The sequence below is a fragment of the Hyla sarda genome, chromosome 3, assembly GCF_029499605.1.
Source record: "Hyla sarda isolate aHylSar1 chromosome 3, aHylSar1.hap1, whole genome shotgun sequence".
Lineage (NCBI taxonomy): Eukaryota > Metazoa > Chordata > Amphibia > Anura > Hylidae > Hyla > Hyla sarda.
The window spans coordinates 29,619,388-29,645,430 of NC_079191.1; the positions used below are offsets into that span (position 1 = coordinate 29,619,388).

The 26,043-nt window shown below is 44.0% G+C and overlaps 1 protein-coding gene across 1 annotated transcript in view; it reads right to left on the reverse strand.

Moving 5' to 3' along the window:
• Positions 1-21,074, reverse strand: part of LOC130361236 (cytochrome P450 2K4-like) — a 38,994-nt gene extending 17,920 nt beyond the window's left edge. The window contains exons 1-4 of the mRNA XM_056563992.1: positions 20,880-21,074; positions 15,234-15,396; positions 8,753-8,902; positions 2,739-2,899 (exon numbers count right to left, since the gene is read on the reverse strand). Coding sequence (XP_056419967.1) covers positions 2,739-2,899; positions 8,753-8,902; positions 15,234-15,396; positions 20,880-21,065 — 660 coding nt within the window. The 5' untranslated portion in view covers positions 21,066-21,074. The remainder of the gene's footprint in view (positions 1-2,738; positions 2,900-8,752; positions 8,903-15,233; positions 15,397-20,879) is intronic.
• Between the last annotated feature and the right edge of the window lie 4,969 nt (positions 21,075-26,043).

Sequence of the window (26,043 nt, forward strand, 5' to 3'; positions counted from 1 at the left end):
AATTAGGTGAAAATGGCAAAAAGTGCCCCCTTCCCGACCCATGACATACATGTATGTCATGACTAGGAAGGTTTTCCCGACCAATGATGTACTTGTACGTCATATTGATACTGGCCACTACTCTCAGCATCCGCCTTGCCCGGTAAGATGGTGTCTATCACTGATAGCCACACATCTTGCTTCGGGACCTAGGGGGGTTTTGCCCCCCCCCCCCCCCCCCCCCCCCCTCACATCGATCGCTCCTTTCAGCTAGTCAAATCTGACTAGCTGATGGCACCATTTTGCAGAGAAAAATCCTGAGCAGCGCAGTGTGTGTCCCGATCACAGTGTCCCTTACCTGTCCCCTCCTTCCCCGGTGTCCCTTACCCGTCCCAAACTGCTGACGCTGTGCCCGCCGGCATGCTTTAGTTTCACTTTCACTTTTTTTTTCTTTTGTAAAGGAGATGTTTTGTTGTACTAAACCTGTTACTGCATGTTTTGTGCACTAGACACTAGGGGGGAGTTGTAGTACAGAAGTAAAAAAATAAATAAATAAAATAGAATAAAATATATATATATATATATATATATATATATATACATATATATACCGTATTTATCGGCGTATAACACGCACTTTTTAGGCTAAAATTTTTAGCCTAAAGTCTGTGTGCGTGTTATACGCCGATACACCCCCAGGAAAGGCAGGGGAAGAGAGGCCGTCGCTGCCCGCTTCTCTCGCCCTGCCTTTCCTGGGGTCTAGAGCGCTGCTGTTGCCCCTTCTCACCCCCTGGCTATTGGCGCCGCTGCCTGTTCTGTCCCCCTGACTATCGGTGCCGTCGCCGATAGCCAGGGGGAGAGAAGCGGCGCCGACAGCCAGGGGGAGAGAAGGGGCGCCGCTGCCCCCTTGTCTACACCCATCCCCGGTGGCATAATTACCTGAGTGGGGTCCACGCTGCTGCAGGCCTCCGGCATGCATCCCCGGCGTCGTTGCTATGCGCTGAACGGCGCGGCGCATGACGTCAGTGCACCGCGCCGTGCATAGCAATGACGCAGGGGACGCACGCCGGAGGCCTGCAGCAGCATGGACCCCACTCAGGTAATTATGCCACCTGGGATGGGGGGAGGCAACGGGGCAGCGGCGCCGGCAATGGGTGCCGCTGCCCCTTCTCTCCCCCGATAGCCAGGGAGTGAGAAGGGCCGACAGCAGCGCTCTAGACCCCAGGAAAGGCAGGGGGAGAGAAGCGGGCAGCGACGGCCTCTCTCCCCCTGCCTTTCCTGGAGGTATATCGGGGTATACATGCGCACACACGCACCCTCATTTTACCATGGATATTTGGGTAAAAAACTTTTTTCTACCCAAATATCCTTGGTAAAATGAGGGTGCGTGTTATAGGCCGGTGCGTGGTATACCCCGATAAATACGGTATATATATATATATATATATATATATATATATACACACACACATATACACACGTAGATATATATATACATATATATATTTATATATACATATATATATATATATGTGTGTGTGTATACATATATATATATATATATATATATATATATATATATATATACATACACACATATATATTAAATATGTTATTGTTCTCCCAAAAAAAATTATTTTAAACTTTTGTAGAAAAATTGAAAAAATGCTCATAATAATATAAGCCTTCTAATGTCGTAAAAAAGTAAAATAATGTTTAACAAATGATGCCAACATAAAGTAGACATGTTGTGGATGTGAATTAATAACTAAATTTATTTGGCATGACTATTTCTCTTACAAGTAGAGAGTTTCAAACATAGAGAAATGAAAAAAAAATCGCTTCATGTATCAACAAAAATTTACCGCTAATATAAAGTACAATATGTCTCGAAAAAACAATCTCTGAATCACTTCGCCAGGTAAAAGCAATCCAAAGTTATTACCACTTAAAGAGACACATGTCAGATTTGAACAAATGGACTGGGTCATGAAGGCCAAAACTAGCTGGGTCATGAAGGGGTTAAGGCTCATGGCACACATTTAGGGAAGACTTATAAAAACCTGTATAGAGGAAGAGTGGTGCAGTTGCCCATAGTAACCAATCAGATCACTGCTTTCATTTTTTAAAAAGCCTCTGGAACATGAAAGGATAACTCTGATTGGTTACTATGGGCAACTGCACCACTCTTCCCCGGTAGTGTAAGGAAAAGATATGGGGAAAAAAATGTATGTTAGATACACGTCACTTGTACATCTAAGTCCACACCTTTTCTTAAAGGGGTATTCCAGGATTTTAATCTTGCCTTCGTTTTGGCGATTTTATAGTAAACTATCCCCCCACTGCAGCATTGCCACACCCCCTGAAGACCATGTGATTTATGACATATTGGGGGAGATTTATGAAAATCAGTGCAGAGAAAAAGTTGCCAAGCTGCCCATAGCAACCAATCAGGTCACTACTTTCATTTTAAAAAAGTCCTCTGAAAAAATGAAAGAAGCGATCTGATTGGTTGCTATGGGTAACTGCTCATTTTTTCCTCAGCACAGTTTTATATAAATCTCCCCAATTGTCTCTGGCCACATGAAATGCTGGGAGTTGTAGTTTTGCAACAGCGGGAGGCACACAGGTTGGGAAACACTGTTGTATATAATCCTTTTAAGGCCATGTTTATAGCAAAATACAAAATAAGGCCTAATACATTAGCAATAATAAGAGATGACAGATCTGTAATACACTTTAGTAAAGGACAGAACTACCGCAATTGACGCGCTCCCAAGAAGTCTCATGTTTTGATCTATAATTCTCATTATTTTGTGCAGATTGGGATCCTGGTAGTCGAATCGGTGGCCAAAAATAATGGATATGATGATATTCCCGATTGCAGAATTTGTTTTCATAGTCAGATCAGTGGGTTTACCTACAAGGAAAAGTAGATGAATAAATAATTAACAATAAAAAATACAATAAAATATATGCACATTTGAAATACATTTGAAATTAAATAGAAATAGCTAAAATCTAAAAATATACATTAAAATACAGTATAATATATTTTTACAGTTTTTTTTTCTTATTGTACAGATCCCAAACATAAAAAAAAAAAAATACGTTGCCTGATCTCGCACGCAGCACCCCGCTCTCATCAGCCCCGGAGCGAACATCTGATCCCGGTCTGATGATGGGGCCGGTGATCGTGACGTCACAGCTCCGCCCCCATGTGACGTTCCACTCCGCCCCCATGTGACGTCACACTCCGCCCCCTCAATGCAAGTCTATGGCAGGGGCGAGACAGCCGTCTCGCCCCCTGCCATAGACTTACATTGAGGGGGCGTGGCGTGACGTCACATGGGGTGGAGCCGTGACCTCGCGGTACTCCGGCCCCATTATCGCCAGTCATCAGACTGATGAGAGCGGGCCTGATTAGAGCGGGGTGCTGCGTGCGAGATCGCGGGGGTCCCCAGCAGCGGGACCCCGTGCGATCAGGCAACTTATCCCCTATCCTTTAGATAGTATATGAATAATAGTAAATGTTATGCAATCATGAAACCCTATTTAAAATCCACACAAACTACTACCAAGAGCCCGAAACCTGATGGTGGCTCTTTTGCTTACAATGAAACCCTCTCAGAAACTCAGAAACCTTCTCAGAAATGTTCACACTGTGGAATTCAAGAGGAATTTACACGAGTAATTCCGCTGGCTTTTTCTGCTCCAAATTTTTCATCAAGTTATTTTCAATTGACTTTAATAGACTTTCTGTTGTCCTGTTCACAACACTGAATCCAATACTGAATTCTGTTCCGCCTGAAGATAGAACATGTTCATTCTTAAAGGGGTACTCCGGCCCTGAGACATCTTATCCCCTATACAAAGGATATGGGATAAGATGTCTCACCGCGGGGGTCCCGCCGCTGGGGACCCCCACAATCTTGTATTCGTCACCCACCTGTTTGAGCTGCACGCCGCGGTGCCAGCTCACAAACAGCCGGGTGGCAACCAAGGGGCCGGAGTATCGTGACGCCCCGTGTGACGTCACCCCCCGCTATGCAAGTCTATGGGAGGGGGCGTGACAGCCATCACACCCCCTCCCATAGACTTGCATAGCGGGGGCGGGGGGTGACCACCCGGCTGTTTGTGAGCTGGCACCGCGGCGTGCAGCTCAAACAGGTGGGTGGCACATACAAGATTGTGGGGGTCCTCAGCGGCGGGACCCCCGCGGTGAGACATCATATCCCCTATCCTTTGGATAGGGGATTAGATGTCTCAGGGCCGGAGTACCCCTTTAAGGCAGAATCCTTGAGTAAGTCTAGGTTCAGACTGCGGAATCTTCAGACGGAAAATTTCTGTCAAGAGATTCCGAGTGCGGCCAGTGCCGACTGAATCAGTCGCCGCTAGGACAGCGCAGACATTGCAGTCCCCAATAGACTGCAATGTGTTCAGCAAGTATATCTGCCTGAAGAATAAACAACACCCTTCTACAAGCGGATATTTTAAAGCAGATTTTCCGCATTCAGCTTCAAAAATTCCGAAGTGTGAATTTGTGAACAGAAAACCCATTCTAGCTTGTGCATTTTAGTAAGCAGAAATTCTGCCTGCAATTTCAAAGCGGAATTGTAAGCAGAAATTCAGTAGTCTGAACCTAGCCTTAAAGCCTATTGCAGTCAATGAGATTTTTTTTTCCCTGACGAAATCCATTTTTTGCGGAATTTGCATAGAATTAGTGCGGAATTTAAAGGTACCTCTCTTCAAATAAACTTTTGATATATTTTAGATTAATGAATGGTGAATAACTTTCCAATAGCATGTTAATGAAAAATATGCTTCTTTCTATTGTATTTTTCCCGATCAGTCCTGTCAGCAAGCATTTCTGACTCATGCTGGAGTCCTAAACACTCAGAGCTGCCAGCCTGCTTTGTGCACAGCCAAACAGGCTGTGAACAAAGCAGGCTGGCAGCTCTGAGTGTTCTCCTTTGTAAACAAAGCAGACTGGCAGCTCGTAGTGTTTAGGACTCCAGCATGAGTCTGAAATGCTTGCTGCCAGGACTGGTAGGGAGACCCCTAGTGGTCATTTCTTCAAAGTGGAAAATTAAATAGAAAGAAGCATATTTTTTAATAACATGCAATTGTAAAGTTATTCTGCACACATTAATCTATAATATATCAAAAGTTTTTTTGATGAGAGGTACCCTTTAAGCAGAATCCAGAAAAGTAGAATTGAATAGCTTTCTCCTTCATACCTCTTCATTTCTGCGTGGAAATTCAGCACAAATTCTTCACGATGGATAAAATGAAAGAAGTCAACAGTTTCCTGACCGAAATTATTCCTTGTGAATTCCTCAGTGTAAACGTACCCTTTAGAGGGACCTTCTTTTTCCAAGCAGTTGCTTTGACTTGAATACTCAATTCTTAGATTCAGCCATCAAATTAATAGCCAAAAATAAGTTGATCCAACAACACCGTAGGGGCCTTGGTGTCTAAAAAGATGGCACGATGCAAGTCAGTGAGCCCTCACTTGGCTAGAATTGTCCTACAAGAAGGAAATCCTAATGACATCTGACACCAAGAAGAAATCATTCCACAGCATGAAGGAGACCCAACAGCATTCAGAAGTGCCGGATCTTTAAATGTTTATTGAGCAACCAAGAACATACACATTGGCCCTGATTTACTAATAGTGTTGTGTAGGTTTCTTTGCGGGTTTTAATTCTCTACAATTTATTTTCCACGGTATTTACTAAGGTTTCCCTACATTTTCCCCTTTCCCTATATTTAGCTTTTTTTTTTTACACATGTTCTGATCTGTGGAGTTTTACTCAGCTGAAATCCACCACATGTTCTGTGGAAACCTTAGTAAATATGTTGGGTTTTTGTGAAAATGTCGGGAATACTCCCCTTTTCAGAGACCACGCCCCTTTTCCTGGCGGCCATGGGTTTTCTTAGCAAAATGGAGAGTTTTTCAATTCTTGCGCAAATTCTGGCACGCAATCTGGCGCAATGCGACAGAATCTGGCGCACAACTCGACAAAACTTGTTGGGTTTGTAATAGTAAATGAGGGCCAATGTTTCCATATATATATATATATATATATATATATATATATATATTTATTTTACATTTTAATAGGTCGAAATTTTGCAAGTATGTTTTTGGTGACTCAATAAACATTTAACGATTCTGCCCTTCTGGATGTTGTCAGATCTTCTTCTTTAAGTCCATCAAATAAATAACCATAACACAGGCCCTGAAAATGCATTAGCTTCCACAAAACCTAATTCAAAAACCTGTAGATGGTATACAACTCTGGATAAACACACACAAATAGTACCCTCAAATTCGAAAACAATTGCTGGAGGATGCTTTCTGAAAGAAGGTTCATTGATTCATAAATGGTGAACATGCACAAAAACCCAACATCTTTGGTACAGATTCTAAAAAAAAAAATTTTTTTTAAATCCTTTAATCAACCAGATATGCCACATTAATGTGACATTTAATCAAGAAAATATACTCCCATACTTATTAAACAAATCGGGAGAAGGAGAAGCGGTGCCCTTGCTGAGTAGTGTTGGGCAAAAATATTCACAATTCAAATTTTTATGGCGAATATCGCAAATTCGTGAATATATGCGCATATGTGAATATTTGCATATTCCTTCTTTTCACTTGTGGGCCAATTAGAATGATGCAAATACACATGTCAGAGGTTATCAACAACATCCCTAGCAACCAATAGTAAAGTTGCCCACCCCCTCACTGTTTTCTTCCTCGAATATGTGAATATTCACATATGCAAATATAACGAATACGTGAAATTTGTGAATACAGGATGAATATTTGTCTATATAGGCCAGAAATGATGGCTGGGGGAGTAGTCTAAGCAGGGGCATGCATTTGGCACAGTGCTCTCCCTGCTGGTAGTCCTGGTATTGTGACCCTGAAAGATCTCCTCTGCAACAGAAACCTTGGACTTGGAAGATCGTGTGGCAATATTAATTCAGGGGTGCAGTGCATGGCAGTATTATATTCAGGGGCACAGTGTGTTTCAGGGTTATATTTAGGGGTACAGTTTGTGTCAGAGTTATATTAAGGAGTGCAGTGTGTTGCAGGATTCTATTCAGGGATGCAGTATGTTGCAGGACTCTATTCAGGGGGCACAGTGTGGGACAGGGTAATATTCAGAGCCACAATGTGTGTCAGGATTATATTCAGGGATGCAGTGTGTTGCAGGACTCTATTCAGGGGGCACAGTGTGGGACAGTGTAATATTCAGAGCCACAATGTGTGTCAGGATTATATTCAGGGATGAAGTATGTTGCAGGACTCTATTCAGGGGGCAAAGTGTGGGACAGGGTAATATTCAGAGCCACAATGTGGGTCAGGATTATATTCAGGGATGCAGTGTGTTGCAGGACTCTATTCAGGGGGCACAGTGTGGGACAGGGTAATATTCAGAGCCACAATGTGTGTCAGGATTATATTCAGGAGTGCAGTGTGTTGCAGGTTTCTATTCAGGGGGCACAGTGTGTGGCAGGGTTATATTCAGAGGCACAGTGTGTGGCAGGGTTATATTCAGAGGCACAGTGTGTGGCAGGGTTATATTCAGAGGCACAGTGTGTGACAGGGTTATATTAATTAATGTCTTCAAATATAGGATGAAAATCTGCTGGTAATGTGAGGAACCACTGATGTTCAGGTGTCAAACTCTGGAGAGGGAAGAATTCATGGAAATAAGTGATTTTGGTCTAAACCAGATCAAGAAGAAAAGGAAAAACTAGAGAAAAGACATCGCCTGTGAGTCACTAATATAATTGTGTATTCCGTCTCATTGTTTCCCATCGCTGTAGTCACTTGTAAGATTTGCAGTGATCATGGGTGAAACAACAACTCCCAGCAAACTCTTACCATTGCTTAGATCTCACCGGGAGCTGCAATATCACATTGAAGTAACTTCTTTAGCGCTTCTTTAGCGCTTGACAATTGTTTTATTTACATATTATAGTCTAAATAATTTTCCAGGACATGCTACACGGTGGGTTTCCATGATGCCAAGTTAGTAAAGATTTTAATCCTACCCCTGCCTCCATGTGTATTAGTTAAACTACTACCAATAAAACAATACTCCTAATTATAATCCACATCTTACTGCCCTAATACCTTCCTACATTACCCCTGCCCTATCCCCCCCCCCCATTATTACATATTTTCTATTCACTCTCTCTCTCTCTCCTTTTCTTATACAGTTTTTTGGCTTTAGACTACAGTATATCCATTTATCATGAAACGTTGATTGTTAACATTAGAGCCTACTATGCCCAGAATCATGATGTTCCATAGCTTCATTGTTATTTCTGTTGCATGTTTTTTTTTATACCATAAAAATGTATAACGAGAACAGTGAAAATAGAATATAATAGGAAGCCATTGGAGGGCTTTTTTGATTTAACTGTGATATATCTTAATTTACTGATCATTGACGATACAACCTTAGGGACCACTTCTTATAGGTAGAATAAAGTTAGGTACAAACTGTAGAGCCATGGTCCATTTATTTCAGGGAGGTAAAGAAGGCCCAGCTGATGAGTGAATGACATCAAGTTCAACATATATCTATACTGGGTCCCTACTGTGTTGATCCAGAGGAAGAAAAAAAAACACTTCTGAGGAATATACCAATTGCCCTATATCAAGGGAAAAAAATCTTTCACCATAACCACTTCAAGGAATACCAATATTCCTGTGAAGTAAATCCACAACATAAACTACTTATACCTTCCAGAGACTCCAATTTCTTAATTAGAAATCCACATTCCTCAATGATCCGATCTTCGATTGTCCTCTTCCCCATTCCGAAATCTCGTAATGTAGACAATGTGAATCTTCTCATTGCTTTCCAGTTCTCACCATGAGAGAATGGGACACCTGGGAGAAATGAAAAACCAAAAACGAAACAATAACATCTGACAACTATTTGACCATGTGAATTTTACTAAGAGAACGTTTGGGTAGAGTTGGAGTTTACTGGATTTTTAGTATTATTATGAACATTTTGGTGTACGTGCCATAAAGGGGTACTTCAGTGGAAAACTTTCTTATTTTTTATTTTAAATCAACTGGTGTCACAAAGTTAAACAGATTTGTAAATTATCATGCATCTGATGAAAGGTCACATTACCTGAAACGCGTCATGCAGAGCATTTCCTGAGTTTTATTCTGCTTCCATTGTCTTTGAGATTGATACATGTCGATGTTTTTACTTGGATAAAATAAAGGTGAAGTTACTTTTACCGCTGGCTTCTACACCCTTTGTTGCTGGATTTTTAATTACTTCTATTAAAAAATCTTAACCCTTCCAGTACTTATCAGCTGCAGAATGTTCCAGAGGAAGATGTGTAGTTATTTTCTGTCTGACCACAAAGCTCTCTATTGACACCTTTGTCCATGTGAGGAACTGTCCAGAGCGGGATAGGTTTGCAATGGGGATTTGCTCCTTCTCTGGACAGTTTTTGACACAGACAGAGGTGGTAGCAGAGAGCACTGTGGTCATCCAGAAAATAACAATTCAACTTCCTCTGGAGTTTACAGCAGCTGATAAGTACTGGAAGGATTAAGATTTTTAAATAGAAGTAATTTACAAATCTGTTTAACTTTCTGACACCAGTTGATAAAAAAAAAAAAAATAATGTTTTTCCACCGGAGTACCCCTTTAAGGAAGTGTTAATACTGTACAATGGAACGTTTCATCTGTAGTACCATGCCAATCCACTTGGTGTGCTATAAAAAAAAATGCTATCTTTTCTATTAGTCTGTCTGAGGCAGTGGCGGATCCAGGGGGGGGGGGCAACGGGGCAATTGCCCCCCCCCCCCCCCAGATTGCTGCCCCCCGCTCCCTAGCATGGTGGAGCCGAAGCTGTAAGCTCCGGCTCCACCATTCACTAACCTTACACACACGCTGTGCGTACACAGCGTGTGAGCTGCGGGGACGAGATCCACTAAAGGCCGGCGCGATGACGTCACATCATCGCGCCGGCGCCTGGAGGACCCGTCCCCGCAGCCTGCATACTGGAAGTAAAGGTATGCTCAGGGATTAGGGATATGCGCCATTGTTAGGAGCCCCCCTCCTAACAATGGCGCATATCAGAGAAAAGGGAATATTTCATGAGGGTCTGCAGGGCAAAGCATAGGGGGCATTATATGTGAAGAGCACATGACAGGGGGGCCCCCTGTCCTGTGCCCTTCACATATAATGTCCCCTGTGCTGTGCACCTCACATAATGCCCCCTGTGCTGTGCCACACATATAAATTATATGTGTGGGGCACACAGCACAGGGGGCATTATATGTGTGGGGCACAACACAGGGGGGCATTATATGATATAATGCCCCCCTGTCCTGTGCCCCTCACATATAATGCCCCCTGTGCTGTTCCCCTCACATATAATGCCCCCTGTGCTGTGCCACACATATATATTATATGTGTGGGGCACAGCACAGGGGGCATTATATGTGTGGGGCACAGCCCAGGGGGCATTATATGTGTGGGGCAAAGGACAGGGGGGCATTATATCATATAATGCCCCCTGTTCTGTGCCCCACACTTATAATGCCCCCCTGTCCTGTGCCCTTCACATAATGCCCCCTGTGCTGTGCCCCTCACATAATGCCCCCTGTGCTGTGCCACACATATAAATTATATGTGTGGGGCACACAGCACAGGGGGCATTATATGTGTGGGGCACAGGACAGGGGGGCATTATATGATATAATGCCCCCCTGTCCTGTGCCCCTCACATATAATGCCCCCTGTGCTGTGCCCCTCACATATAATGCCCCCTGTGCTGTGCCACACATATATATTATATGTGTGGGGCACAGCACAGGGGGCATTATATGTGTGGGGTACAGCACAGGGGGCATTATATGTGTGGGGCACAGGACAGGGGGCATTATATCATATAATGCCCCCTGTTCTGTGCCCCACACTTATAATGCCCCCTGTGCTGTGCCCCTCACATATATTGCCCCCTGTACTGCTCCCCTCACATATATTACCCCCTGTGCTGTGTCCCACACATATAATGCCCCCTGTGCTGTGCCCCTCACATATAATTCCCCATCATGCGCCCCTCATGTATAATGCCCCCATCATGCGCCCCTCACATATAATGCTCCCTGTGCTGTGCCCCTCACATATAATGCCCCCATCATGTGCCCCTCACATATAATGCCCCCATTCTTTGCCCCTCACATATAATGCCCCCACCATGCGCCCATCACATATAATGCCCCCTGTGCTGTGCCCCTCACATATAATGCCCCTTGAGGGGACAGGACATGGGGCTTTATATGTGAAGGGCACAGCACAGGGGGCATTATATGTGAGGGGCGCATGATGGGGGCATTATATGTGAGGGGCACAGCACAGGGGGCATTATATGTGCGGGACGCATGATGGGGGCATTATATGTGCGGGACGCATGATGGGGGGTTTATATATGAGGGGCACATGATGGAGGCATTATATGTGAGGGGCAAAGAATGGAGGCATTATATGTGAAGGGCACAGGGGGCATTAAATGTGTGGGGCACATGACAGGAGCATTATATGTGAGGGGCACAGCACAGAGGGCATTATTATGTGGGGGGAACAGGACGGGTCATAATTATTATATGTAGGGGTACAAGATGGGGCATTATTACTATATGTGAAGGCACAGAGTGTTTTGCCTTTCAGAAGTATAGTGTATATTATGAGGAATTTCTGGGGTGGTACATTTTTTAGGGGCCACAATACATTACGGTATTTTACTCAGAGGGTGCACTGCACAGCAAGTTATATTCAGAGAGTGCAGTGTGTGGTAGTATTAGATTTAGAGGGCACAGTATGTGTTAGTATTATATTCAGTGGGTACAGTGTGTGATAGTATTATATTTAGAGGGTTCAGTGTGTGATAGTATTATATTTAGAGGGTGCAGTGTGTGATAGTATTATATTTAGAGGGTGCAGTGTGTGATAGTATTATATTTAGAGGGTGCAGTGTTTGGTAGTATTATATTCAGAGAGTGCAGTGTGTGATAGTATTATATTTAGAGGGTGCAGTGTGTGATAGTATTATATTTAGAGGGTGCAGTGTTTGGTAGTATTATATTCAGAGAGTGCAGTGTGTGGTAGTCTATTTAGAGGGCACAGTGTGTGATAGTATTATATTCAGAGGGTACAGTGTATGGCGGTATTATATTCAGAGGGTACAGTGTGTTGTATATTCATGGGGTACAGTGTGTCAGAATTATATTCAGAGGGTGTGTGCCAGTATTATATTCAAAGAATACAGTGTTTGGCAGTATTATAATAATTATTGCTTTCATATAGAGGATCAGAATGTGCTGACATAGTGAGGAGACGTCTGGGCATCAAGTTCTGCAGAGAGAAGATTTAGCTGGAACAAATCCTGGCGGTATGTACCAGCTGAATTAGATAAGGAAAGACTATAGAGAAGATGTCACCTGTAATCACTGATATCATTGTGTATTCTCCTCACTATAGAGAAGACGTCACCTGTGATCACTGATCTCTATAGTGAGGAGAATACACAATGATATCAGTGATTACAGGTGACGTCTTCTCTATAGTGAGAATACACAATGATATCAGTGATTACAGGTGACGTCTTTTCTGTAGTGAGGAGAATACACAATGATATCAGTGATTACAGGTGACGTCTTCTCTATAGTGAGAATACACAATGATATCAGTGACTACAGGTGACGTCTTCTCTATAGTGAGGAGAATACACAGTGATATCAGTGACTACAGGTGACGTCTTCTCTATAGTGAGAATACATAATGATATCAGTGATTACAGGTGACGTCTTCTCTATAGTGAGGAGAATACACAATGATAAGACGTCACCTGTAGTCACTGATATCACTGTGTATTCTCCTCACTATAGAGAAGACGTCACCTGTAGTCACTGATATCATTGTGTATTCTCCTCACTATAGAGAAGAGGTCATCTGTAATCACTGATATAATTGTGTATTCTCCTCACTATAGAGAAGACGTCACCTGTAGTTACTGATATCATTGTGTATTCCCCTCACTATAGAAAAGACATCACCTGTAATCACTGATATCACTGTGTATTCTCCTCACTATAGAGAAGACGTCACCTGTAGTCACTGATATCATTGTGTATTCTCCTCACTATAGAGAATAGGTCATCTGTAATCACTGATATCATTGTGTATTCTCCTCACTATCGAGAAGAGGTCATCTGTAATCACTGATATCATTGTGTATTCTCCTCACTATAGAGAAGAGGTCATCTGTAATCACTGATATCATTGTGTATTCTCCTCACTATGTCCCAACAGAGCTGGAGTTACTTGTAAGTTCTGCAGTTATGATGGGTGAAACAACAACTCCCAGCATAACCTTACCACTGCTTAGGTCATACTGGGAGCTGTAGTTTAAAATGGTAAAAATTTCTTTAGCACTTTCCCATTCTGTGGCAATTGGTATATTTGATTATTATTCTGACATATGAGCATGGCCAAAAAGTCTTAAACATGGTTAGGACTGTATGATACATTTAATAATATTGTACGTTCCGTAATCTTTTTTTCTGTCCGCCAACACAAAATACTCTAATAGTGCCCCTCCCGAGACTCAACTCTGGATCCGCCCCTGGTCTGAGGCAGTTGCTATTCAATTGCCTTATTGCTCACACCAGAGCAATGGTATTTCTTGATTCCTGTTTTTGTTACCTGATAGAAATAGTTGGAATCTGTTGTAGTTTTGTCTAGAATGTGTTTCTCTGGGTCCTTGTGCCTTCTTGTTCCTGCTAGGGAAAGTTAATAGCCCAGGACAAGCTCAGGGATATTGCAGGGGCCCTGAGGTTTAGTTGTCCGGTGTTGTCCAGATGTTGCAAAACTACAACTTCCAACATGCCAGAAAGCTGTTGTCTCATTAAAATTGCAAGGGCGGTGAAGTTTAGCCGTCTGGTTTTGGTTTAGAGCCGTGGTCTCCAAACTGTGGACCTCCAGCTGTTGACTGGACATGCTGGGAGTTGTAGTTTTACAACATCTGGAAGTCCACAGTTTGGAGACCACTTGTTTAATGTTTAGGGAGAGATCTTGGGAAAGATAAGGGAAAGTTAGTTTAGGGCCAGTTCCTGTATTTGTGTATTTTTTGTCATCTTCTGTTTCATTACTGTCTTCTACCATTATCATTCATTATCAGCTTCATCCAAACCATCATTCATTTCCAGGCTCCTTATAGTGAGTTATTAATCCCAATATAAATATGTACTTGTCGGTCATTTTCTTCTGCTCTACTATAATTCCTGGGGGAATCTGATTACTAGGACCACGGTTGGGACCCAGCTAAGAAGACTTCTAAAGGGGAAACCAAGATCTATTTTTATACTGTTAAATTGGTACTCCACTGGAAAACTTTTTTTTTTTTTTTTTCAACTGTTGCCAGAAAGTTAAACAGATTGGTAAATTACTTCTATTTAAAAATTCTGCTTGACTCACAGTGTCCCTTTTAGGAATTGTCCAGAGTGCGAGAAAATATCCTGTTCTTGTCAGTTCCTAAAATGGACAGAGGTGTCAGCAGAGAGCATTGTGGTCAGACAGAAAGTAAATTCAAAAAGAAAAAAAACTTCCTCTGTAGTATACAGCAGCTGATAAGATTTTTAAATTGAAGTAATTTACAAATCTGTTGAACTTTCTGGCACCAGTTAATAAAAAAAAAAAAAAAAATTCCAGTGAAGCACCCTTTTAAGGCTTTCAGATAGAACTTAAGGTGTTGTCTCCTTTGTCCAATTTGTGTTGATGAGATGGTCATGGATTGTCCCTTTGTTGAGGGTCCCAAATGTTTAAAATAACATGACAGCAATTATTCTACACTTTTTCAACTGCATCACAAGTAAAACATAGACTTGTTAAGTCCACTAGAGCAGAGGTCCCCAACCTAGTCCTCAAGGCTCACCAACCGTCCAGGATTTAATTTTTTCCCTATTATTTTCTAATGGAGTTACTGAAAAAACCCATGATGTTAAAGGGCCTTGAGCCACCAGAGAGAGGAGGAGCTCTACATTTTATCTCATAGTGGGATATCACAAAAAGGGGACTCTCTGACGTAGACATTTCCTAATGGGCCATATGGAGAGGGTTGTCAGGACGAGCTGTACATTTATAAGCATCTGAAAAAAACTATAAATGTAGATAATAATATTATTAGGGTACCGAATCCTTCATTTATTTCTTCAAATATTGGGATATGAGGTCTTTCTGCGAATTCGTCAGCATAGTCCACAAGGGCACTTTTCACAGTCTCGTACCCGGACAGCACCACCATTTTCACACTGCCCATTTGAATGCTGTAAACAGGACCATATTTGCTTGCAAGCTGAAAAAATAAAAAAAAACATTTTTGCAAAGCTTATGATACTCCTTTTACTTTAAACAAAAAAACATATAAAAATAAAACTGTGAAATGTAATATGTGCATTATAATTAGAGATGAGCGAGCCAAGCCCTGCCTGCCAACCCAGATTCCACCTGAATGTTGGGGTGGCCGCAGCTCACAGAACTTTTGAACAGTTCCCGTTTCGGCTTGCACAAACCGGGAAATGTGTGAAATCATCAACATGAGGGATGAAGAACACATGGTGTTTTGGTGCCCGGAGGAAGCAGGAAGTACAGGAACAGTGAAATGACATCAGGTTGACCAGCATTCCTTGCAACTATCACATGATAACTCCAGGTTTAAAGGGGTACTCCCACCCTAGACATCTTATCCCCTATCGAAAGGATAAGGGATAAGATGTCTGATCTCGAGGGTCCCGCCGCTGGGGAACCCCGCAGTATTGCATGCGGCACCCACCTGTTTTTTGTCAGGAAGAGCTGGAGGGTCTGAGTTGCGACTACGGGAACGGAAGTCCGTGATGTCAGGACTCCACCCCCGTGTGACGTCACACCCGTCCCCTCAATGCAAGTCTATGGGAGGGGGCGTGACGGCCGTCACGCCCCCTCCCATAGACTTGCATTGAGGGGACAGGCGTGACGTGACACGGGGGCGGAGTCCTGACGTAAAAAAACAGGTGGGTGCCACATGCAATACTTCGGGGGTCCCCAGCGGCGGGACCCCCGAGATCAGACATCTTATCCCCTATCCTTTGGATAGGGGATAAGATGTCTAGGGTGGGAGTACCCCTTTAAAGTGATTTGATGCTTTATGTGTCAATAAGCTCCCAGACCAATAAGAGACAGCAGAGGGGGTAGGGAATTTTACACAGTTTTAAAGGCATGTAGCATGTTGCTGCTGGCATTCTAGAGAGAGCAAGACACACAGACAGATAGTGTGCGTGAGAAGGAGCCAGAGCAGAGCGAACCTGCAGATCCACGAAAAGAAAAAAAAGAAAAGACTTCTCATATCACAATAACCTCCACAGCTGGATAGATATACAATTCCAAAGCAAAGTGAGCACAGGCCTGGTTTGTGGGCTGATCTCAGGAACCTTCTGTCCATTCCTGCAAAAGCTTCATTGTGCACTACAAATCCCAGCCAGCATTGTTCCAGGCACATACACATATCTATACAACTGAGCAAAGCTGTGGACTGACCTATGCAATATGTATTTAAAATGCCGCATGCAGCATAGCCATTTAAAGTGCCTTTACTTTCATTTACAGAATTTAATTGTGCACATAGTATATCTACTGGTTGTAAGCTAACAGTGCAATAAAAAAAAACATGTACATATAATGTGCATTAGCCTTCTAAAGCACCTGTATGAATATATTCTTGGTTTAATCAAAATTACAGTATGCCTACCTGTTTGTAACAACACAGTACAAAGCGTTGAAAGTTAAAGGGGTACTCCGGTGGGGAACACTTTTTTTTTTTAATCAACTGGTATCAGAAAGTTAAACAGATTTGTAAATTACTTCTATTAAAAAATATTTATCCTTCCAGTATTTATTAGCTGCTATATACTACAGAGAAAGTTCTTTTCTTTTTTTATTTCTTTTTTTTTCTGTCCACGGTGCTCTCTGCTGACATCTCTGTCCATATCAGGAACTGTCCAGAACAGGAGCAAATCCACATAGCAAACCTTTGCTGCTCTTGACAGCTCCTGATATAGACAGAGGTGTCAGCAGAGAGCACTGTGGACAGAAAAAAAAAAAAGAAATCCAAAAACACAAGAACTTTCTCTGTAATAAACAGCCGCTAATAAGTACTGGAAAGATAAAGATGTTTTAATAGTAGTCATTTACAGATCTGTTTAACTTTCTGGCACCAGTTGATTAAAAAAAATGTTTTCCACCGGAGTACCCCTAAGTTGACTAGTAGGTGAGCCAAAAATCTCCCCAAAAAGATCAAAATAACCTCACAATCTTGAATAATCCACACAAACACAAAATGTCAGGTAAAGCAATTGTTGGACGGGATAGAGAACAGATGACCCCTGCCATGTCCTCTTCCAGTAAGTATGCTGGTTGCAGTACCAGCACCAGTATAGGTAGCTTTAGCAGCAGCCAGGTGCCTGATGATAGTAGTAGCAGCCGATTCTGCCAGCCAAAATCCTGTACTGCCCTTGTGGACGGGTCGACTCATTCAAGGTATTCTAAGGAGGAGGGAGAAGAGTCTGACGATATGCCAGTGAGCTGGGTGTCAGTGTATTCCTCATCTTCTACAGTTGCGTGGTGCAGTGGCAATGTCTGCACTAGACAGTATGTTTAGTAACATAGTTCATAAGGTTGAAAAAAGACCAGAGTCCACCAAGTTCAACCTATATCCCTAATGAGTCCCTACTGAGTTTATCCAGAGGAAGGCAAAAAACCCTCATACTAGAGATAAAAATTCCTTCCCGACTCCAAATATGGCATCAGAAGAAATCCCTGGATCAACTTTCTTTCCCTATAAATCTAGTATACATCACCAGCAATGTTATTACTCTCCAAAAATGCACGCAGACCCTTTTAAACTCTTTTACAGAGTTCAACATGACCACCTCCTCAGGCAGAGAGATGTAGAGGATGACCCCTTGTTACAGATACAGTCCTGGGTATACATAGATCAGGGGAGAGATCTCTCTACTGTCCCTGATATATTTATACATAGTTATTATTTTTCTAAACTAAATAACCCCAATTCTGATAATCTTCCTGCGCACTGTAGTCATCCCAACATCTCTGTTGTTGCTTACCCCTCTATTGCTAAGCAGAAGGACAGTACTCGCTACAAGGAGTTGTTGGAGAGGGAAGCAATGGCTTAGCTTAGCAATAGCAGGACTTATGGTGGTAGGCGTGGTTGGAATACTGTAAAGTGCCATTGTGGCTGAGCATCGGGAAGGAGCCCGGGAAGTTCATGCAGGGAGGATGGAGACCAGTTGAAGAGGAGGTGAGGTGCTCAGAGTAGGGTAAGTAGTAGTAATATCAGCGATGAAGAGTATAGTCGTGGCGGGCGCCGAATACCTGTCAAACCTAACAGACATAGGTCTGCTGGTCTGATCAGTTCAGGTGATGATGGGGCTACTGCTTCTATAATTTTAAGGAAAAGTTTATTCCAGAGAAGGGGAACATTCTGGTGGTGCAATTCCTGTCAGGTATTCTGCTGTGTGGAGATTCTTTTCTACATTTCCAGATGCAGAAAATGTGGCAAACAGAGAGTAAGCTGTGGTTAGAGTCCGAGTAAAGGAACTACGTCTCTATGTAGGCATATGGAGCAGCATCACAAAGCAACATGGGACAGTCAAGATGCCCCATGAGGAAAACCTTGCTGCTGCTGCTACTGATGCTCCTCCCGATCCCTTCCAACTGTCTAGCAGCCAGGCCTCGTCCACAGGCAGCTTGTCCTCATCAGTGTCATGTTCCCCTCCTCCTTCTCAATTCCATCAGTTATCTATTGGGGTATTCATGTTCTACAGACAACAGTTTTCACCCAATCACCCAGTTTTAGTGTGTCTTTATTTCTTTATTTACACCTGTCCAAGATGTTGGGAGCTCAGGCGCCCCCATACCATCTTGTTGACTTTATGGCTTTTGGGCTATTAATGGGGTGTGCCCAGCCCAGGCGGTGTATACCTAGTCACCATTATTTTTCATCATAATTCACCATTATTATCCCCGCTTTGCACAATCATGTCGCAGTGAGGTTGGGCCTCTCCATGGTGTGCAGAACAGTTAATGCCACGGCGTTCAGGTTAAGGTTCAACTCATGACACCACCTGCCTATCCTTCTCCATGTCCTGCCCCATGGACATCTTTCAACCCTCAACAGGAAAAAGAGTAGTTTTCCCTTCTTCACCCCAACCCCTTCATTCATCGCTGTAAAATTAAGTATTACCATGCTGTATTACATCTGCTAAGGAGAGAAAACAATACAATGAAGGAGCTGCTGCCCTGTCTGTAACAGAAAATTTTACACTGGCTCTCTGATGTTGAACTGACATTGGGAAACATGTTCGCCGATAATGGCACAAACAACCTTAAACCACTGCGTCTAAGTGCAATGACACACTCTCCATGTATGGCACACTTGCTAAATATTGTCATCAAACGTTTCTTGAGAAATTGTAGCAGTCTCAATGATGTGCTGGCTATGTGCAGGAAAGGGTGTGTTCAGTTTGGACATTCTTTAGTTTTTAAATATGCTCATCTTGACCTACAGCACCAAAATGGTCATCCTCAACCCCACCTTATTTGCAAGGTACAACATGATGGAACTCAAGATTACACATGTTGGACCTCCTGTACCAGCAGCTCAAAGCGGTGACAGACTTCCTAATGCAGCAGACAATTTTTGGAGCCAATGTGACTTTCAGTTGAGGCATTGACAGATAATCAGAGAAACCTGTCGTGTGCTCAGGCTTTTCGAAGAGGCAGCAAGATTTGTCAGCTTGGATGAGGAGGTGGGACCTGAAGAGGAGGATATGGAGATGGTATCTGCAAAAGGGAAAGGGGACGAGTAATCTACACAAGGCACCGATGATGATGATGATGATGACAAGGACCATGACCAATGCTGGCAGTATGGGACAGAGGTGGAACAAGCTGCGCCCTCAAAAAAGCTGGCAAAGCATGGTAAACTGTATGTTTTCTTGCTTGCACGGTGACAGGCATACTGTGCATAAAGAAAATAAATGAGAACCTGGGTAAACAGCTAAAATGGGGGATTTTTTGTACTTTCTGAGAAGAAGGCTAAATTGGATTTTTATAAAGAGAAGCTATGCAGCCAGCTTGCCACATCTTTCCAGCACCAAAGACCTTCTGAACGGAGGTTCAGTCTCTGCTCCCCACTGAGTTTACACTCCATTCCCTCATATCTCATTCTAATATCTCAACCTCATATCTCATTCTAATATCTCATCCTCATATTCTGTCCCCAATGGGAACAGGGACCAATTTCAGTGTAAATCTGTGTGCGCTTTATAAAATAAAATAAAAATGTTATTATCATATCCTGAGCTCATATACCGTCCTCAGATCCTGACCTCAGAGCCCGTCCTCATATCCTTCCCTTCCATAAAGCCGGCAGGATGTTTAAATCTCTGCAGCCCAAGAGTAATGTGATCAGGTGAGGTACTGAAAGTCCCATGGGGCTTTAAAGTTAAAGGAGTACTCCACATACCCAGCATTCAGAACATTTTCTTCCGGACATTGGGTGCAGGCTGCGGGGGGTTGTAATGTCACGGCCACGCCCCTCTTGACATTCACGACCCCCGCAGCCTGCACCCAGCATTCGGAACTAAATGTTCAGAATACTGGGGCAGTGGAGTACCCCTTTAATTTAACTCTCCTAAATTTTTAGTTGACACCTAAGGAATATGTTCCCATTTTTATAAAAATATACATAAATACATACAAGTTGAGCTTTGGTTGGATTACCTTTGTAAGAGTTTCACTCTGTCTTTTGAGATTTATCATGTGCAGATTTCCAATCACCGGCAATGTCCAGGGTCCAGGAGGAAAGTTCCCTACCAGAGCATCAGAGGTCCATAGCTTTTTAAACATATATACAACTAGAAGAAGTGATAGCGTATAGAGCGTTATTGCTGAGTATGAAAAATCCATAGCTGTATCTCAGTGCTGTGGCTCCTGAGTACGGTAGATGTAATATACATGGAGATGAGTCACGTGTCGGGCTAATCATTCTCCTTGTTAAACTTTGTAGCTTTATTTATTTTATTCTCTGACACATTAAATAAACAGAAAAAGAAGCTTATGACAACCAGTTTGGGATGAACCAATATGCGTCCTAAGAGAAATATAGAAAGGAAATAATGTAAAGTCATGTAGGGTGACTGAATGCACGGAGCCAGGACACTGGACATTAGGGACGTCACAATGGAAAACAACCAGACATAGTGACATTTTCTTTGCTCTTTACTGAACGTCACAACAACAAGTAGTCCTGTGGCTTCCTAAAGGAGAAATGCGGCGCAAAACTTTTACATTCCTTCGTTGCCCGGGCTGCAAAAACCAAACAAAAAAAACCTTAGCCCACCTGCCTATGTTCCCCCGCTGCGCCGACATCTGCATCCCGGTCCATCCACGCTGCTAAGCTCCATGCTTCTTAGGCTCGGAACGTTGCATGAGAAAAAAAACGCACTTAATAAATTCGATTGTACAGTAGAAAGTGGTCTATGGTAAACTTAACCGTAGACATGGCTTTGAAAAATTCTATCGGATTTTGTTAAAAAAAATGCGCAAAAAACCTCTTGCGCAAATTTTTGCGTAAAAAAATACACAAAAAAAGCTCTATAAGCTCGATAAATTCCCCTCAGTGTCCTATAAAAGTAACAGGGAGCAGCCCTTACCTGGTGTCCAAAGGAGCAGCTAACCCTGGCCCAGGTAAAGAGTACAGAACATGATTGGTCGGTTCTTCCGGCCATTGACAGGTATAACAGATCTGGACTGTCTGTACATTGTATGTTGAGTCTGGTTTCAAGTTACAATGTTCCAGAAAAGACCATTGTATGTTAAAAATATTGTATGTTGAGGCCATTGTAATTTGAGGGATCACTGTACATGTAAAGTCCTGCTCTCAGCTGAGAAGTTGAAACAATTGTATCCAGTCTAGACAATGCTCTGTGAGCAAAACAACCTGGACTCCAGACTGATACATTGCAAATATCTAGTCTTGCTCTCAGTTGAGAGGTGGATATGATTATATCCTTTCTAAACAATGCTCTGTGAGCTGAACAACCTGGACTCAGGGCCGGTGCTGGTGCTAGCCAAACTAGGCAGCCACCTAGCATACTGCCGCCCCGGGTGCAATCGGACAGATTCCCCAAAGGAAGAAAGGGGTGCCAAGCAGACGCTTTTAAACTCCAAAGAGCGCCATTTATGACAATATATATAAGTGCTGCTTGGCAGAGGAGCGGGCAGTCAGGACTCTGAATGTGCCACCTCTGCAACTCTTGTATTCTCTGGTGCAGCGCAGGCAGCTTTAGTATATCAAGCTGCCTGTACCTGCTGGATTAGAAGGAGCTGGCCCAGAAAGTGCTGGCTGTTCCGGAGCTAGAATAGTGCCCCTCAAAGCTCTAGGTACCACTACCCCCTCCCTCCCATAGCTATGTGCATATGCCTCCCTCTATATAAAAATGATGCTTTACAATATTAGTCCCCTCTACTCTGCACCCCAGCATCCTCTCTCTCTACAGCAGTGTCTAGCAGTGTCACCCACACACTGCCAGATACCCTATCTTTCTCCTAGTCCTGCTCCTCACTGTCACCCTCCCCTGTGTACACCCTCATGTCACCCTCCATCTGTTTGCACCCTCACATCACCCTACCCTGTGTGCACCTTCATGTTCCACTCCCCCCTCTCTGCACCCCCCTGTGTCACTCTTTTCAATGCCTGCCCCTTGTGTCGCCCTCCATCTGTCTGCACCCTGTGTCACCCTCCCTTGTGTGCACCCTGTGTCACCCTCCCCTGTGTCCACCCTGTGTCACCCTCCCTTGTGTGCACCCTGTGTCACCCTCCCTTGTCTGCACCCTGTGTCACCCTCCCCTGTGTCCACCCTATGTCACCCTCCCTTGTGTGCACTGTGTCACCCTCCCCTGTGTCCACCCTGTGTCACTCTCCCTTGTGTGCACCGTGTCACCCTCCCCTGTGTCCACCCTGTGTCACCCTCCCTTGTGTGCACCCCGTGTCAAACTCCCATGTGTGCCCCCTCACGTCACCCTCCCCTGTGTGCACCCTCACGTCACCCTCCCTTGTGTGCACTGTGTCACCCTCCCCTGTGTGCACCCCGTGTCAACCTCCCCTGTGCGCACCCTCACATCACCCTCCCCTGTGTGCACCCTCACGTCACCCTCCCTTGAGTGCACCCTCACGTCACCCTCCCCTTTGTGCACCCTCACATCACCCTCCCCTTTGTGCACCCTCACGTCACCCTCCCCTTTGTGCACCCTCACGTCACCCTCCCCTTTGTGCACCCTCACGTCACCCTCCCCTTTGTGCACCCTCACGTCCCCCTTCCCTTTGTTCCCCCTCACATCACCCTCCCCTGTGAGCACCCTCACATCACCCTCCCCTGTGAGCACCCTCACATCACCCTCCCCTGTGAGCACCCTCACATCACCCTCCCCTGTGTGCACCCTCACGTTACCCTCCCCTTTGTGCACCCTCACGTCACCTTCCCCTTTCTGCACCCTCATGTCACCCTCCCCTCCCCCATTGTCAGACCCCCGACCCTTGTGTGGAGGATGCTGTGCAGAGACACTGAAGATAATGTAAAAATATAAAAAGGTGATACTAAGGGAGCAGGACCAATGGGCTGAGCAAGGGGCATCAAAATTAGGTTTTGCCTAGGGTGGCAAAAATCCTTGCACCAGTCCTGCCTTAACTCCAGACTAATACATTGTACATAGCTAGTCCTGCTCTATATCTAAGAAGTGGATACAATTGTATCCAGTCTAGACAATGCTCTGTGAGATAAACACAACAGCAGCAGCTGCACAAATCTCGCTGGTAGTTTGCAGTCTAGGCTGTTTAGCATACAGAGCATTGTCTACTCTGGATACCATATTATCTATATCTTTGCTGAGTTTAGAACTATCTATGCTCAGGTTTCCAGTCTGTGAATGTAGAAAGTTCTCACTGAAATGCCCTTGGTTAGGAAATGCAGCACAAGCGTGTGACATTGTTGATTATCTCTATAAACATCCTGGCAGATCACCCAGAGAAAGGATGTTTGGATGGGATGGGGCAGGACAGCCTGGATTTATCCAAAGAATAGAGGATAAGATGTCTGATCGCGGGGGTCCCGCAGCTGCGAACCCCGTGATCCCTGTGCAGCACCCAGCGTGTGGGAAGCGGGGGTCGTGATTTCACGGTCACGCCCCTGGTGATGTCACTTTACACCCCCTCAATGCAAGTCTATGGGAGGGGGCGTGGCGACTGCCACGCCCCCTCCCATAGACTTGCATTGAGGGGGCGTGGCATGATGTCATGAGGGGCATGGCATGATGTCAAGACCCCCGCCACTTGCTCCAAACATTCCCAACAAAATGCGGAGTACCCCTTTAAACAAAGAACAAGAGCACAAGTGTACAGTTTACTTCTTGGTGTATTGGAAGGAACCAGGACCTGTGGCTACGGCCAAATCCTGGTACAAAAGTAAGAAAGTTCAAGAATCAGGACCTTATCGGACACATATCCCTGTACACTGAAGCAAAAAGAAAAAAAAAAATGGGTGTTCCCCAAAGCCTATGATAAGCCTTTGATTTTATAGCAGTAATCAGTGGAGTAGATAGAAGAATGGGGGCTCCAGAGAAAAAAACGATAGGGGTCTCCTATTATAGCATCTAATTTTGTCCCAGAACAGAAGGTCCTGGTGTTAATTTTCCCTTTGCTTTCTATTACCCATTGGAAAATTCCCCCTCCACTAATTTGCTGACAATGCAGTTTCCTGGAGAGAAGAGTTCTGCATCGTTTCTTACCAATAGAAAAAGGAATGGGACCAAACAAGATGGGGCCCCCTCTCTCCATGGAGCCCTAGCAGCCACATGGTGTAACACTATGGTGCGTATACCTTTATTTTTAGCATACATTGAGGTATTACAGAAGTGTAAGGGTTTACGTTGACATTTCTTTGTACAAGATAAGTGGATCGTTCATCCCACAATACACTCGTCAGCTAGTTTCTATGTAGAAGCTTCTGCAAAGGCTAAAAGAGGAGTTCACTAGTCCAACCTCCTTTCCACAGAAGGCTAGACCCAAAAAACGGAGCAGTCTGGCTCCAGCTAGAAAGCGCCAACATTTTTCCTAGCTCTGCTAGGTAGATCAACATCAAGCCTGTTTCAGCGAAAGTCTGCTACAAGCAATTACTGTTCAAGTTTTAAGAATCATTTCTCCTGAGACAGGTCTGGGTTGGGTAAGCAGTAATCACAGCAATGTGCGGAGCTTTAGAGGATTTCACCCAGAAGGTCGTCTCCCCAGTTCACGCTCTTTGAGGATCCTGTTCTAGCTCCAAGAAGGAGAGTATATGAGCCAGAAGTGTGTAAGCAGATGAGCAAGGACCCTTATGCAAAAACACTAATGTCTTTGTGGACTTCAGTTGGAGGTAGTGCTATGTTTCTATTTAAAGCAAAGTTTTAAAGGGGTACTCCGGTGAAAATTAAACAGATTGGTAAATTACTTCTGTTTAAAAATCTCAATCCTTCAAGTACTTATCAGCTGCTGTATGCTCTACTGGAAGTCTTAATTAACCCCTTAATGACACAGGACGTATATTTACGTCCTGCGCCGGCTCCCGCGATATGAAGCGGGATCGCGCCGCGATCCTGCATCATATCACGTCGGTCCCGGCGCTCATCAACGGCCGGGACCCGCGGCTAATACCACACATCGCCGATCGCGGCGATGTGCGGTATTAACCCTTTAGAAGCGGCGGTCAAAGCTTCTAAAGTGAAACTGAAAGTGACCCCTGCTGATCAGTCGGGCTGTTCGGGACCACCGCGGTGAAATCGCGGCATCCCGAACAGCTGCTCGGACACCGGGAGGGCCCTTACCTGCCTCCTCGGTGTCCGATCGGCAAATGAC